Below are 17,608 nucleotides of genomic sequence, written 5' to 3'. Positions count from 1 at the left end.
GCCAGCCGATGTTAACCGCCCGAGAGATAGGTTTGAGGCTACAAAATTCAAGTAGTGTTGTTGATAGCTGCCAAACTGTGTGAAATCGATTGCATGAGTATGGCCTACGAGCACGACGGCCAATTAGGTGCCCACCGATATGTCACGGGAATCGCGCTCGTCGAAATGAATGGTTTAGGCAACACATTATATGGACCCGGAAACAATGGGATAAAATTTTATTTTGCGATGAGTCTCGATTTGGGTTCTAGCCTGATACTAGAAGGGTAAGAGTGTACCGTTGTCCTGGAAATACTGAAAGACTGAGGTGGCTTCAGGAAGTGCATCCATACAACGACTTAACAGTTATGGTATGGGCGGGTATTATGAAGAACATACGAACAGAGCTCGTTTTTGTAAATGGTAACATGAACGCTCTAAATTACGTTGAGGATGTTCTAAGACCTTATGTCCATCCATTCGCACAAGCGCTTGGCTTCGATTTCACCTTGATGCATGACAATGCGCGTTCGCATACAGCTTTGGACACACGGGAGTACTTGGCAAGGGAAAACTTCCTGGTATTGCCTTGGCCTGCACAATCGCCAGACCTCAACCCCATCGAGCATGCACGGGACATGCTCCAGAGACGTGTTTTAAATGACTTGGATGGAGTGACAACAACCCAACAACTGATGGACTTACTAAAATTTCATTGGGAGCAATTACCGTAGGATCACATTAACAGTCTCATCGATTCTATGAATAATCGGTGCCAGCAAGTTCTCCATAACAGAGGAGACCACATTTTGTCTTAATTTATGCAATTTTTGTACAACCATTTAATTTTACTTTAAGTTTAGTTGATTAGGCACCTTACTTTGTACTACGTACAAACATTCCTTACTCGTAATTATTGGTTATTAAGATTATTAAAAAGTAAATAAAAAAAATAATTGTTGTTTAATATTAAAAAAGCATTAATAAATAATAAAAGTACGAAAATACTAAGGATTTAATGCGAAAACACATTGTAAAATTGAAATTTATATGTGTTGCTTAGACTTTTTTGATGTGTATATAAAGTATATAAAACATAAAGTTATTGATGAAATTTTTCGGGTACATAACAAAATGTTTTTGATCTCTTGCCTTTTGATTTTCGTTAATGCTTAATATGTAAAATAATTATAGTGAAAATGTGGCAGCGACATATTTAATGTCATAATTTATGGCAACATATTATTTTAATTTTTATCTGTGACGTTCTCTCACGCGAATCTAGCTATTTAATCTATCGTAGGTCGGAGGGAACTTTATTTTTAATATATTACATTGATTTTCTTTTGAGTCTACTTAGAAGTACTTTCGATATATTTTTAGTATCAAGATTTACCGTTTTATGCACGAAAATTTACCTTTAATGTGAAAATGTTATTTATTATGCGGAAACTACAATGGCCGTGCTATTTGAGTGTCAATAACAAGTGTTTAGTTGTATTGGGACTTTAATTTGCAATGGTTGTATTTAATAATGTGACGATGGATACTTTTCATCGAAGGAAATGGCTGTTACTTTTGATAACCATCGTGTGGCGGAAGCTGGACCTTGTCAATGGTAAGTTATTTGCTTATAACTAATTAATTTTCTTTTTTAACAAATGTACTATATATAAAAGTTTTCAATTAAATAAAAGCGGTAATAAGATAGTTTTATTAAACATTTCCCATTTTAAATGAATAGTATTATTTATGAAAAAGAATTGGTAAATTCTATTACCACCTAAACTTTTCCTTTAATCCCTCAATTAACTTTAATAAATTAAACACTATAATGTATAAGAAAAAATACTGCTGTGTTAGTTGAATCTGGTTTCAGTGAAGTTAGCAACAAATTAGTTTTTTTTTTAATTTTTTAAGGCATTGGATATTGGTGAAATTACAAATGTGAACATTGAAACAACAAATTAGTTATGAAACACAAAAACTACGTAATTAAAAAATTAGAGTGATGAAAAAATTTTTAAAAAAGATTGGTATAATATGTTTATTGAAATTTATATGTTAGCTATTTATATACAACTAGCTGTCGCCTGCCATCCCCTTGATATTAAAAAAAAAACTTTATAAGTGTTTTTCAAACTATGTACTATATTTATGCTGAAGTTCGTCAAGTCATGTTAAGTTATTCTCGAGGTACCTTTTAACAAACATCCATTCATCTTAACATTGGCATTTATAATATAGCATGATATAACCGATAATCTAACATATAAAATTTCCATTTCACAATGTTAGTTACCGTACTCCTCCGAAATGGCTTTACCAAATTTTACATGCATATTCAGTAGGTCTGAGAATCGGCTACTATCTATTTTCCATACCCCTATTAAGTTTTTATAACTGCGCGCACACGGATTTTTATAAATAAATTCACCTTCCACATTGTGTCCTAAGTTTTTTTCGATTCATTCATAAAATATTTATAGGTAATGAATTGGAATCTATTATCAATGACCTGGGTTTGGTTAAAATTGACAAAAAGAGGTTAAATTGTGCCTATTTTTGTTTTATAAAATTTATTACAGCCACTTTAAAAGTAGTAATTATGGTTTAATAATTAAGAGAGGCCTTATAAATCAATATTTAAACTTTATAAAGCTAAAACACTAAACATACTGACATTGTTTGAAAGAAAGTAGCAAACAAGTCGATTTATGTAAATCAGCTTGGAGTCGGCTCAAAAGTTTAGGTCACAGAGATTTGAACTATTGACCTGTAGCTTAATACCTAAATTGGCAGCTCACAGCTCATTACAATGTACAGTAGCTATGTCCGCATTTTGTCTGATGAGTGTGTGTGCCCGATGCGTAATTTTAGTCCACATACCCTTCTTATCTTTATTTTATAAGGAAGGGGAAGTGGAGGGGATGCATTGGAAGAGATTATATATTCATTCTGTGCATTCCCTCCTCTGAAAGGTAGGCAATGCATCTGCAATTGGGGATGTCTGTGGGCAGCGCTCATTGCTCATTTGCCATTTATGAAAAAAATCAATCAAGACTTCAAAAACTCAATTGTGGAATGGAGAATAGTCACCATGAATTATATGATATTTTCTATTCATGTATTTATTTGAACTTTGTACTATTTCAACATTGAGCATTGTTTTATACAACCAGTTCAGATTAATACAAAAATCAGTAGGAGCAAAGCAAAACTCAGTAATTGAACATATTCCAAATCCTGTCTCAATTGGATGCAAACCTAATACCTTTCCCAATATTATCTTATTCATACCTTTTCTACACACAGATTAACATTAAATTAGTGTGTAATAACTTTCCGGCACATTACCACTTAACATCAGATGGGATTGTTGTACAAGTAATGGTTTATTCATTTTAAAGAAATCGATTATTACTGCTTTCTGTCAGATTTAAAGTATTAACTGTTATAAATGGCCAGATTTGACAGTTTATTTAACAAAGTAAATAATAAGATTTTTTCTATATCTCTATTTCTATTTACATAGTTACTTACACAATAATTTTCTAATGCATCAATAACAATAATTATATACATATAATATTGGAAGACTACATACTGTACCTGAACTGAAGAAAATTATTTTTTAAACAAATCATACATAAAAAAATTTACTTACAATGTAATAAATGTTTATGAATTATTGAATGATAATTCTATAACATCAGCAGTGATGAACACATAAGTTGTCTTTAGTTATTTTGTTTTGTACTACAACTACATGTAACAATAACAATATACACCATTAAAATATATTTTATAAATGAAAACTGTTGAATATAATATCTTCTTTTGTGTATATTTGATTTAAAATGACATTTAAATTGTTACAGACTACATTTAATTACATTATATTTATCTTCCAACATGTTTAAATATCATGTAACCACATAGTAAAACATATTAATTACCATCTTTTTTTTCGTAAAAAAACAAAAAATCTGTAGTCCAATATGATTTATTTATTTACACAACTAATGCACTTGTTTAAATTATTATCACAGGTTGTGACTATGGCAACATTTAATATAATGAAAATAGAAAGTTATTTAAAATTAGTCCCTTAAACATTTATATGGTAGTCATTACAACATTGTTTTTAAAATGATAATATCATTGATGTTTATAGTATAGGTAGTAGTTGCCTGCGACTTTGTCCGTGCAGAATAAAAAAATATATTCATATATATAGCCTATATGTCACCGGGGATAGTGTAGTTTCCCAACATTGAAAGAATTTCGGAACCTATTCAATGAAAACAAACTATCAATTAAATCTTTCCTCTATAAATATTAGTATACATACATAAAAATTAAAGGTACTAGGAAACTAATGTTTATGCATCTAAAGTTATTTGTTTATTATTTTAAATATTTATTTTATAACTCAAGTTATATTCAAGAAGTTTCTTCATCACCAGCTCAGGTATATTGCCACCAAGCAGCTTGAGCTTACCCTAAGTTAGGGGTTAGGTTAGTTAGGTCTTAGTTACACTCTAGCCCAGGGTGAATTGGTTGACTTCACAAACATTATTGAATATCTTTGGAGATATATGCAGTTTTCTTAAAAATGATTTCCTTCACTGTAAGAACATCAAATGTATGTATCAATATGATAACCAAGGCTTCAATAATTACGAGTCCAGCTCTTAAAAATAGCCTCAAAACTTTCTAATTTTAAATATAATTTGGGATGATAAATTTGCAGGTCTGAAGTGTTACTGCAACAGTGATAGTCCCAGCTGCCCTAACTCAACATGCGAGACAGATGGATTCTGCTATGCCTCAACAACATTGGAAAATGGAATACAGAAATATTCATACCAGTAAGTAAGCTTCTCAATGTTGTTGTATAATTTCAGCTATGTTAGTTTTTTTACTTTTAATTTAGTGTTTTCAAGACAATATTTTAATATATACCATCTAACAATATCTTCAAATCTTGGTAAAACAAACTCTCATGTAACTACGAAATACAAAGACTGATATTTAAGGGTACTACAGAGGTACATATTTATTTGAGTATTCCTAAAAATGGTTGTGATGCATTATTGATGTAGGAATAGTCTCAACGATTGGCAAATATTCAACACAAACCTGCATTCTAACGGCTTGAAAATAAAACTGAATACTTTGCAACATTTTTAATCAATTTTATGAAACAATTAGTTATAGAGTGCTGGCCTTAAGGTGTATGAACACGAGCCAAGCCTTCTATCGAGAAGGCTATCCAATCATATGCACGCAGCCAAGATATTATTGCTGTTTTAAAGATTACTGCAATTCTGATGAGATTTCCCAAGAAATATTAGACACAATGGTACATACCTCGATCCTGGGTAAGATGTTCTGCACTTGTGGGTGTGTGATACCTACTTGACAATGCAAATTTTGAGTTTGTTTGATGTACTATTAGAATATAATTGCATTGCCACTTCTTTGAGTAAGTTTTGTGTTGAGATGCCAATATTCTAACAATATCGCTTATGATTTAGTGATTTGAATATGTACCTACTAAGCGATAAAGGCGACGGCTTCGACCGTAGGCCGGATATAATTAATTCGTATGTTTTGAATGATGTGCCGTAATGTTAACAAAGACTATTTGCCGAGTGTGCATTGATTTCGCTTTAACCTACTAAAACGTAATGTCTGCTGGTTCCACTTGCGGCGCAGCTGTATCGAGTTGAAATCACTGATACCCATCGAGCACCCCTTCAGTTGCTCCACGACGAGAACTAGAAATGAGTCGGTGGTGATAGAGTGTTGTAAGTCACATGACATGTGCAATCGCGACCTGCGCCTGGAGATCCATAAGAAGCCGGCAGGTAGGAGCGACGTGGCGGTAGTGCCCTCGATGTCTCACTAAGCTGAGCACTCTAGCTTCTTGCCACTGATACCCAATAATACCAGACCCCAGCAGTCCCGCATGGCTAATATAACTACGATTATGTTTTTGTTCTAATATTACTAAGTTTTCTCCTCCGTAGACCGGCATTGATCACCGTATTAGTATGTTAGTACGATGCGTTATTTCTATTGCCTAACGCTCTGATTTGTGATGTAGATGTTGGCCCCAAGAAACGATTTTCCCTCCTGGGGACAGGCCTATTTGGTGTCGCGAAGCCGAAAGCGCCGATATGTATTGCTGCGACACGGACTTCTGTAATGTTGACATCTTTACAGGTACGGAACACGTTGGGAATGTGTCACCGTCAGGGAGCCTGTCAGGGTAGCTTTGTTATGTGACGTCTGCGTAAGAAACATTTACTCGACACGCTCACTCTCGCGCTCTAATTAAATACCTATATCGATCATTCAAACTGGGAATTAACAATTAAGCAAAATAATACAATGAGTGCATTATAAAATTGCATGAAAAATGTTATGATTGGGATAAATTTAAAATTACTTTTTAAATTTGCCACTCTAATAATTTAATAAATTAAATTATCAGTTTCGTCAATTCCTATTTATTAGTTAGGTCAGTCAAATTTTTTTTAAAGTAGGAAAAACATCAAGAGTCATGTACTATAAATAAAGATAATGCACATATTTGTACTTGAGTGAATAAATAGAAGATATTATGTTATGAGATTAGAGTATTTTAATAACGACTGAATATTTAAATAAGGCATTTAGAGAGTGTAAATAATAGTAGGAATAAACGTCATTACAAATTTTAAATCATTACTTGGCTAGATAAGTCGAAAACAATAAAACTAATGAATTATCATTATCTTAAGTAAATATAGAAGAAAGAGTGGAAGCAGCGACTGGAAAACGACTATACTATATAGTGAGATGATTGCGTAGACCTCACGACCTCATGTCATTCGACGATACAGCGATCATGGAATGTTCCACAAGTCGACATTTATACGTGATCATAAGCCGGTATATTACTATCGTTTAGCTTTTCTATATTAATACTAATTGCATGCAATTCTACAATCACTTTCTAACAGTTTTTTAAACTTGCTTTTATTTAAACATGCACTATTGTAGAAACAAGAGATTTAAATCATTAGTTGATATTCGTAACTTACAATGTTATGAAGTGATATAAAGGTGATGGACGACATTAATTGCAATGATTGAACTGTAAATAACTTTTTCTTTAAAAATATACAATAAAATTGATTAATAATGTACCTACTTGCTTTTTGTTTGTTTATTTGATGCATGAAGCTTGCTTTGTTCGTATCTATTTGTTATAAAACTGATATATGACATATTTATACGCTACCGATGAATGTGTTCTAGTAAGTTTTACTGAGGGCATCGGTGCAAAGGTCCATGCAAAGCTAAATTGACGCAACATACACCGTAGAATACTTTGCACCTGTACCTGTTCGACATATCATTAGAGAAAGTAATCTTTAAATAATGAATCTGTGATATATTCTTGCTACGATACAAAGAGGCTCTAATATGAACTGTACTTTGGACGATTTATTTAATTTTTTCATACATATAAATATCATATATTCAAAAAATTGTGCTTTTCATGGTAATGTCAACTGGTGAATGGTTCAACGTAAAAACATTTATTGTATATGAAATCTAAGCTTATTACATAATCAGATTTATGTATAAATGCTCTTTAAAAAGCTTTGCAAAATGAGATGTGACATATGTTATTCTGAACCAAAGAGCCGGGCACGTCAGCGACGGCATGGCAAGTGGTGCCGTGGCTTATGGGTCTGATGGTGCTCGGTGTGTGCGCCGCTATAAGCTTCTGGTGGGCGAAGCGATCGGGCAAGGTGAAGGAGAGAGGCTCCCGGCCGCTTTATCCAGCTGAGGAGTCTCTGTGCGAGACGCGACATCCGATCACCGCCACTATACGAGACATGATTGAACTTACGACCTCCGGCTCTGGATCAGGTGAGCCTTTCATTTGTATAATTCCATTTTATCACTCTCTAAGATAGAGGGAATTGAAGAAAGAGAGTCGTATTCGAATTATTTCAATGTATCGGATCGAATACACTAAAAAGTAATTTATCCTCTAACATTCGAATCGAAGTAATTTTTCAATTTTGGAAAATTAATTAACTGTCTGCAATTATTTCATCGATATTTAATCATCCAATGTTGGTTCGTCTTTTGTAACTCCCTCTGATTTTGTAGTTAAAACTTAGTATGGTAGACTTTAAAACATGTTCTATTTTCAGTAGTTAGACGAATCGATACAGACACGGTGCCTGGTTTAAAATTTCGTGGCCCCTATTTAAATTTCATGAGACCTAATTTCAATGGAACGTTTATCTTTCAGCATTTAAAAAAGATCTATAACATACAAAGAAATCTTTCTATTGCCGAATTGAACTAAAAAAAAGATTTTTGCATAATTTCGCCTCAAGTGTCCATGAACAATGATGTTTTTAGTATCTTATACATTGATTTCAAAATCATTGTCGTAAACATCGTCGAAACTGACTCCTTTCTTGTACAGTAATAAGCCTTTATTCAGACATGCAAGCAAAATACATATAAAAAAGAAGAATTTTAGGGGAATAACCAATGTTTGTAATTTTTGTAGGTTTACCCTTACTTGTGCAACGATCGATTGCGAGACAGATCCAACTAGTGGACATCATTGGTAAGGGCCGTTTCGGGGAAGTGTGGCGTGGTCGCTGGAGAGGAGAAAATGTTGCGGTGAAAATATTTTCGTCAAGAGAAGAATGCTCATGGTTCCGTGAGGCCGAAATATATCAAACTGTAATGTTGCGACATGAAAATATTCTTGGTTTCATCGCTGCGGACAACAAAGGTTAACTTTTTCTCTTTAAAATCGGATAAACTAAATAAACGCTGTGTGCTCTTTTGTCAGTTGGTCTGTCTTCCTATCAATTAAACTTATATTTTGTATTCTTAGATAATGGAACGTGGACACAACTATGGCTAATAACAGATTACCATGAGAATGGGTCGCTGTTTGACTTCCTCACATCGCGCACTATAGACTCCAATACTTTGATAAAAATGTCTTTGTCAATAGCGACAGGATTAGCTCATCTTCATATGGATATTGTTGGCACTAAAGGTACTATTACTATTATTTCTGCTATTTATATTAAACTCAGTTACTTTATCAACAAATTATGTCTACTATTTTAGCTAATTTATTTTTCTACTTATTTACTTTCAGGTAAACCAGCTATAGCGCACAGGGATCTAAAATCGAAGAATATCCTTGTGAAAAGTAATTTGACTTGTGTGATCGGAGATCTCGGCTTGGCTGTGAGGCATAATGTAGCCAGTGACTCTGTGGATGTGCCCTCTACTAATAGAGTTGGCACTAAACGTTATATGGCACCAGAGGTAATTCAATCTCCAAAGTATATTGTGTCATTAGGGTGCACTACGCTAAGGGTACTTAGGATAAATTCAATTAGCAGAATTTTGATTTGCATATCTTTGTTCCAGGTTTTGGATGAGAGTATGGATTCTAGACAATTTGATCCATACAAACGATCGGATGTGTATTCCTTTGGTTTAGTATTGTGGGAGATGGCACGTAGATGTGGCGTCATGCCGGATGAATATCAACCGCCATATTACGACTGTGTACCTCCAGATCCAAGCCTTGATGATATGAGACGCGTTGTTTGCTTGGAGAAAAGGAGACCCAACGTCCCTAATAGATGGCACTCGGATATTGTAAGTACGGTCTTTTGTTACATGTATATTATATGTATGAGGCAGTGAGTAGCAAATGTGCTGATTATTCTTCAAGTTATCGATATTTCCTACATTGTCCTTCCCTTTATTAATCTTTCTCTTTTCTTCCTTTTCCGGAAGAGGACTAGAATTGAAAATATGGCACTTAATTTATCAAAGTTATAGGTCAAGCAGGTCCTACCATGACACATTGTAGCTGTTTATAGAATATTGTACGATACACATTTATCAATTTCTCTCAGTTTAATTTTAATGCAATAAGTTATTTATAATATAGTGAACAATTCGAAATTTTATTTATATATAAATGTTTTGTTAGGTATTGTCTGCGATATCGAAGGTGATGAAGGAATGCTGGTATCAGAACCCGGCAGCGCGGCTTACGGCGCTTAGGATCAAGAAGACATTGGCCAACATCGACACCGCAGATCACATCAAACTCTAACTGCTCTCATAAGGTCTCCTATTCTTTAATAGTAATAAAAAAACCGACCTTTAAATATACCGCGGAAAAATCTAGTGACATCTCTCCAATAATGTACAATCATTAGCCTTTTAAGCTTACGAAACTACTTATTTGGAGCTTATTTTAGTTACTAATTAGATATAAAAGTGTGTCTACAAAATATATTGTCTTTTCCGCACATTTTCGAAGTGCGGTGCCTAAAAGAATTCTGTTGAATTCCTTAGAAGGCGTGTTTAGGATTCCGACCCTACCTCGTAGATTTATAGTCGAGTAAATATCACAGTGGAGCATTTATTGTACTAAAAAAAAAGTTATATTAGGGACATTCGTTGTAGTGATATTGTTTTGTTACCAAGTACGTAGATTTAAGTTTTGTTAAGGCTATTCCGTTTATCGTTTTAATATTATTGTGCATATCGTAAACTAAATCTTAGTATGGGGGGTTTTTTTGTAAAGCTATTTTACTGTGATATAAAGCAAAAATTGCAGCTATTCTTCACAATTTTGCTTGTAATCGGTTGCAAGTGTGTTTTTATGTATGAAGGGTGAGGTTTAGTGGAGGATCACCAAAGCCCTATACGCGTGTGTTAATTACTTCCGTTATTTTTTTATCCAATTTAAATATTTGATATATTATTATACTGTCACAATAAAATCACGTTACCCGCGTAAAATATGTACCCGCTTCCGCTGGTATACTTTGATTATTATTATTATTTAAATCAACTAGTCCTATTTTTTTCACCCTATGACGTCATCGACAAAGGTTATCGCATTTTGTCCGTGATTAAAACTAAATCGTAAAATTAATTAAATTCAAACCATTTCTTAAGATATCTTGTTAAATTATAAATATATCAAATTAAATCTAAAATGAAAATATCATCGGTATACATGTTGACAGATCTGTTACTGATTTGCTCGTCGTCCACTTTAATTGTTTGTTGTTTTATAATTTAATCAGTTTATAATTTGACATCAAATCATTAATAGATCGGTGATCATTATATTTATATTCATTTACTGTTTATATTCTTATTAATATTTATAGGTCTTAGATGCGTGCGTTGAGAATAACAGCATAGTGTTACAGAATCATTGTAACGTATGCGGTGGATTGCCGCTGTTTAATAGTTGTACAAAACAATGTCATCTTTAAAAATATGTTTTTTTTACAGGATTATGTGTTTTTTACAGGAATTTTGTAAATGAAGTATGCATTTGTTAGTTAAATGACGAGTATTTAACAAACTGAGCTACAAAATCTTTCGATTAAGTCCATCTTCAAATAACAATCACGATTCCTAAAACACACGAGGCGTTAAAGCAATTTTTCTGTTTTCATGCAGATTAACTTCTACATATTGTTTTGATTTTGTATATATGATATTATGCATGCGCGTTTTAATGCAATTTTTCAATAATCGTGTACGTTTTATTTGTTGTAATAGTTATTGATAGTATGTTCAACTTTTTTCCATATTACAGTACAACAAGCAAGTTAGTGTTATACTTATAAAGCTAGGACGATATTAGCAGATTAATATTAAGTAGACATTCGATGTATTACAAATACATTCACATTTAAAATATAAAAAATCGTTAGTAAAGATTTTTTTACGTGCAATAATTATTTTTTAACACAATCGTGTTGTGTAACACTTCACACATCCTATATGTTCTCTAACCATACAGTTAATTATTCAACTTCAGATTCGCTTCGCTTTCATAATTGTATCGCTTTTTATTAAAAAAAAACCCATCCTTTACAAAAAATCTTTAAATAAAATTAAAAAAATATATATTAAAGCATGAAAAAATTAAAAAAAAATTAAGTTTTCAGTTATTGATTAATTGTTTTTTTTTTTAAATGCAACAATTTGTACACAGAATTTTATATATTTATTTTTAGATTAATATTGTTTCTTCAACATCACCTATCTAGTCCAAAAAAAAATCGATCTACAGTTACTGGGACAGTTTTTTTTTTTCAATTTTTCAATGTTTTTTGTAATATATTTAATAATTTTGAATTTGCCTTTTACAACCATTTGCATGAAGTTTTATTTTAATTGTAGACAAACGATAGTGAACGACTATTATTGAAATTAAATATAATCTGTCAATCGTCAATCATTAAAATATGTATGAAGTGTAACATAACGTTGTTTTTTTAAAGATATATTCCATTGGTAAAATAGTGCGTATAAATAACTGTAATTTGTTGCATATAGCTGATCGAGATTGTGATTTAAGGCTGAATGATTTAAAAAATGCTTAATTCTGTGTAATAAATAATTTTATCTACAAAAATTAAATCGTTCTGTTATGCGAGTAGTGAAAAGTTAAACATTATTTCAGACATTGATAATCGTATTTATACCAGTAGAACTATCGAAAGGAAAATTTCTTTTACAATTTATCTTTCATAAGTTGTAATTATAAAGTCAAGATATCTAATGTATAATTGTATAATTAATTGAGTAGATAAAACGTGTTTTTTCGTCGATGTACTAAAAAAAATGTATCTAATGTAGGCTTACACACGTTAGATTTTGCATTACAAGTTTGACCCAACGTGTGTGGCATGCATTATGGGGAAATATGTGAAGTATCAATGTGCGAGGTACAATAAGTCTACTAATTTTTAGTCTGAACACATATCTCTTAACAGTATAATCATTATAAAGGCTATTTAACTTTGGCTGGACAATATCTTTGTACATAATTGGATATTGACATTCGGTAGCGCTAAAAATAGACTGATTTTATATATTAAAGCGTAGTGTGGGCTTATATTAGCACATGAAAGTATATCCATGTGATTGTATATACGGTGTTGATGCAGTGCTTTGTTGTGGAAACATTTATTTTTGTGAAACAATGTTGGAATATGTCGCAATTTTTCGATGTCTAGTGTTCATAAATAAAAAGTAAACAGCCATGAATAAATTTTAAATAATAGATTAAACAATAACCATTTATAATATTAAATTTATTTATTTACTAATAAATGTCTTCCACAGCATGACACTCGGTTCCGAAGGTTTGTCAGTGGCTAAATTACCTCAAATTGTAGTAAGCAATAGGATTATTGTGATAACTATATTTGTCAACATAATTTTTATTGATGTTAACTTTTGGTGTAATGTACCGAGATATGCTTTGCTATGATTCTTTTATTTAAATATTAATTAAATTAATTAAGTTTTTAAGTAGTAAATGTAATTTGGAATTGAACTTTACATGTAATTGTATTTCACGATTGCAGTTCATTCTAATTGTATTTTCTTACACTTGTACATTGGGTGATTTTTTGTATACCATTATCATCTTATGCTATGATAAGTTGTCAGTTCTATTAGAATTATTTTAATAATTGTGTATATAAATTTCCATTACTAACTTTCAGTAAGAATTTATACCAAATAGAATTTGCTAAATTATTTTTTTGATGCTATACAATATCTTTTAATGCGTATTATAAAAATAAAACAGGAAAAATTAATATTACAAATTAAAAAAAATTGTATACAGGTTAAATAATACAAACTCTTTTACCTTTATTAAATGAATAAAACTCTGACTTACTCATAGCTAATGAAAATTTTGTTTTGCAAACAGAACCGATGAAAATCTAAGGTTTTTAAACACTGATAACGTCCAGTTATTTGGAAAAAAAAAACATATTCTGCTTAGAAGAAAAGTTACACTAAAAAGATATTGTAGGGTGCACTAGAAAATGATTAGATCAAGAATGACTGAAATCATGTCTGAGACTCATTTTCCACTAGCTGAGCTAGCCGAGCGCGACCGCTATTTCTTTGAAAAATATCAGTACCATTTTCGTAGGCGAGGCGATTGTCATACAAATAGTGTAGTCTTGTGGCTAGTCGCTAAGTGGAAATGGGGCTTAAAATTCTAATCAGTAGTCGTGTGACGTCCGTTAGAAAACACTCCTCGGCTATCTCTTGTTAAATAGTTCAGGTATGTCTCTAGGATTAGATAATCAAATCGGAAATCAATGTTAGTGAATTAGTATAAGTATGTAACATTAATTTAAGACATGTCTGTTGTTAGATTTTACACAAGACGTCCGTTCTCATTGCTGTCCGAGAACATGTTAAATGAACAATCAATAAACATTTCTCTTCGTCATCCAGCACGCATACTCATGCACCTGAGACCGGCAACTTATAAAGACAATTTAAATATAACAATTCCACCTAAGTCTTTTTTCATTAAACTTAACGTAGATTTTTAATTACGGGAAATGTATACATATACAGTTTTGTATATAGATTTAAAAATGAGATAAAAGTGTTAGACTTAATTATCAAATTCAAATGATTGGTGAACAATGAATGTACAAGCATCAAACTGTTGGTTTAAAATGATTTGATGAGCAATACCAAGAGAGTACAAGTAATGTAATTACTTAAATGCAATAACTTAATTATGCGGTCAAAGGCAGTGTCATATCACGAAATCATACGAATTCGATGATTTATTCCAAATATGAATTATTGTGTATATACCATTATTTAATTATCCTATTGTATAAGTTTTACGAATTGGTTATGGAGTGGACTAATTAATAAACAAGTGTTTTTATAATCAACTGTATTTTTTTGTTTTTATTCCTTTCTTTTGGTCTACTATTGAAAAATTTTACCTTGGACCTTTATACTACTTTCACCTTAACCTAGAGGGGTAAGCAGAGATTAAGGATTCATTGAGGATTTGATTAGTATAAAAGGTAAGTAAAACAAAAAGTCATTTAATTCTAATATTTGAACACTTTATTGGACGGAAAAAAATATCTTAATCATTATTAATATATAATTAAGGTCATGTATAGACCTTATAAAAATGTCAATAAAAATTTTTGTAATATAAAAAATTAGGCTTACACCTTTACAATTCTAAATTGTTAACACTATAATGGACGGACTATATAAAAAATTAAAGTACCTTAAAAATATGTTGAAAATCTATAACTGAAAGTCATTCTCATGACTGTTCTAACTCACAATGTATGTTTTATTTTTCATCGACTTTTGCTATTATTGCAGAAATAATACCAGCTTTACCAAGAAAAAAGTTTAAAAAAAATACAAAGGATAAACACTTCTTATTACGAAAATAAAAATCTAGGTCTACATCACTATTAATGAGAGGATGACAACATGTTGGGATGTTTTTATACATGAGTTTCGGGAATGAAAACTCATTGTCAACTTATTAAAATTATATGTAACTTAAACACACAAAACAATATAGATGTTTGGTTGAATATAACTTCTTAATTGTGTAAGGCTCAAAACATAAAATATCATAAGACAAAATAAACTGTATTTCAAATAAACATACAACAAAAACATCAAATTTGAAGAAAAAAAATGGAATGCAACATTGTGACAAACATCATAACGTAGGTTGTACAAAAAGAAATAGCTTTATTACTTTTCCTAATTCTAAATCAAATACCGTATAAACATATGAAATATTTAAAACACCTTTAGTCAGTATTAATTTTACATGGTTTACAACTTTACTCTGGCCCTAAAAATGGTGATAATTGACAAATACTGTTAAACCTGGATAAGCAAGATTTTTTTGCATGTAGATGTTTTTTCTAACCCGAGTTTCTCGCTTATGCAGGTTTGACTACATCCTTATGTGTGTTATAGCTGTATACTAAATTGACAACAATACAATAAATTAAGTCAAAAGTGTAAATAACAGATATTCTCAGCGCTAATCAAGCAGTGGTAAGACTTAATGTTCTGTTATATGTATTTTATGTTGGTTATTTTGTTCAAGTGTTGTCAGCATGATTATAATCCAGTATTTTAAGCATAAGACACTTTTTGTTCATATGCATCATCTTCATTGTAATAATCTTGATCAGCAAAGGTGGTATGACGTAATTTACACCATCGTGCACCATATCTTAATATCAATATAATAACAATCAATACAAACATTGCCAGAGCAGTAATTGCAGGATATAGCATTAAAAAAGCCATTATTATATATCACTCTCTCTTTCGTGTAGATCAAGATATGTCAATGGTTGCTGTGAAATTGATGGCACAACTGACTCACTTTTATGAACTTCCTGATAATCTTTTGTTGGGTATGATGCAAATTGGAAAGGTTGACCATGAACTTCAATCTCGGTGAAATCAAGCGGTGGCTGACGATGGGGAGTAGCTGACCATATAGATACTATCCAACGATTACCTGTAAATAAGCATTATAAAAATAATAACAAAAATATACAAATTGCTTTCAAATCTAGGCAACGAGGAAGAGAATGTTTTTTTGAGCTACCTCTATGAAGTAGATAGAGCATAACCCAATTTTTTTTAAATTATGTTTGTTAGCCCAGATGCCACTCCCAATTAGACACACTAGCTACTGTCATAGCACAATTTATTCCCCTGTTTGTGATTGCATATAGATTTATAAGGCTTTTTTGGTGTTTTTGAGGAATGTTTTACTATAATCATTTTAAGAAACAATATCAAAATTTTTAGAGGTTGTCTGAATGGCTCCTCATCGTGCCCTAAATTATTGCACTTGTACAAATAAAATTTAGTTAGCTTAAAATGATGAGAAATGTTTTATGTAAGTAAAAATAATTAAATATGAAAGTTTTTGTATAAAACAATTTAGATCGTAAATGTTTAAACAAGTTTTACAATAACAGAAGCACTAACCGGTGTGGCGATCAAGCCAATAATCCGAGTACTTCGAGCAGCAGCAAATAATATTTAGTATTATCATAAATGTCAACAGGATTGTACAGATCGCAATTGTAATATAAAATGGTGTAAAGTCACCAATTATTCTGGTCGTTAACGGGTTTAAATCTTTATATGTGCCGTTCTCTGTAAAGTAATCGCGACTTTCATATGCCGACATTTTCTTATAAGTAAAAGTTCCGACCTGCCGAAGAAAAACACCAAGTCAAGAATTTAAAACAGACTGAATTTTAATTTTATGATTTATTTAGCCATGCATTCATAAAGTTCGGTGACCATAATTTAGGGCGTGGACCGTAGTCATGGTTCGTAGTATGTAACATACTGTACGAGGTTATTCTTACGTATTTACTTATTCTTTTAAAACTATTGTTAAACTGGAAAGTAATTCTCAAAAGAAACACGTACCTATAAGTTAAAATTTGATCGTAAAACCGTTTTTTACGTATAAACAACAACGCTAACTTTTACAACGATTACGTACCAATACCAACTTTCCAAAGATATATGTCAAATGTCAAATAAAGGATTTCAAAGAGATTTTATACAGATTATGCTCCGCTTTGTAGAACATATTTTATGTTTTATCTTCGTTTTATAGATTTCACCATAGCGTAAATAATAATTATAAAAAACAGGAGAAAGAGCTTTGGTA

At 31.6% G+C, this 17,608-nt stretch overlaps 3 protein-coding genes across 7 annotated transcripts; 1 reads left to right on the top strand and 2 right to left on the bottom strand.

The window, feature by feature from the left end:
- Positions 1–1,250: 1,250 nt before the first annotated feature.
- Positions 1,251–10,759, top strand: LOC106717233 (TGF-beta receptor type-1). 3 transcript variants are annotated; one of them, XM_014510985.2, is made up of 9 exons: positions 1,251–1,597; positions 4,736–4,853; positions 6,095–6,213; positions 7,684–7,914; positions 8,573–8,803; positions 8,909–9,076; positions 9,182–9,354; positions 9,460–9,693; positions 10,034–10,759. In XM_014510985.2, exons 1-9 carry the CDS (start codon positions 1,498–1,500, stop codon positions 10,157–10,159), a joined length of 1,500 nt encoding a protein of 499 aa, XP_014366471.2. In that variant the 5' UTR covers positions 1,251–1,497; the 3' UTR covers positions 10,160–10,759. The 3 variants fall into 3 exon arrangements, with proteins under 3 accessions (XP_014366471.2, XP_014366470.2, XP_014366469.2); XM_014510984.2 differs by lacking the exon at positions 6,095–6,213 and adding an exon at positions 5,704–5,855; XM_014510983.2 differs by lacking the exon at positions 6,095–6,213 and adding an exon at positions 5,197–5,366.
- Positions 10,760–15,623: 4,864 nt separating this feature from the next.
- LOC106717146 lies at positions 15,624–16,212 on the bottom strand. The gene has a single exon (XM_014510871.2). The coding sequence runs from the start codon at positions 16,210–16,212 to the stop codon at positions 16,036–16,038; it is 177 nt and encodes a 58-aa protein (XP_014366357.2). The 3' UTR covers positions 15,624–16,035.
- A 2-nt stretch (positions 16,213–16,214) lies between these two features.
- On the bottom strand, positions 16,215–17,451 carry LOC106717144. Of its 3 annotated transcripts, none has more exons than XM_014510870.2 (3): positions 17,362–17,451; positions 16,909–17,137; positions 16,215–16,429 (listed from the first exon to the last, which is right to left on the bottom strand). In XM_014510870.2, the coding sequence occupies exons 2-3, from the start codon at positions 17,111–17,113 to the stop codon at positions 16,215–16,217; spliced, it is 420 nt and encodes a 139-aa protein (XP_014366356.2). In that variant the 5' UTR covers positions 17,114–17,137; positions 17,362–17,451. The 3 variants fall into 3 exon arrangements, 2 of the variants coding, with proteins under 2 accessions (XP_014366356.2, XP_014366355.2); XM_014510869.2 differs by lacking the exon at positions 17,362–17,451 and adding an exon at positions 17,230–17,347; XR_001357310.2 differs by lacking the exon at positions 16,909–17,137 and having other exon boundaries at positions 16,357–16,429.
- Positions 17,452–17,608: the final 157 nt, after the last annotated feature.

Source organism: Papilio machaon, chromosome Z, assembly GCF_912999745.1.
Source record: "Papilio machaon chromosome Z, ilPapMach1.1, whole genome shotgun sequence".
NCBI lineage: Eukaryota > Metazoa > Arthropoda > Insecta > Lepidoptera > Papilionidae > Papilio > Papilio machaon.
The sequence above is the reverse complement of the archived record's forward strand: the minus strand, read 5'-3'. Positions and strand labels throughout refer to the sequence as shown.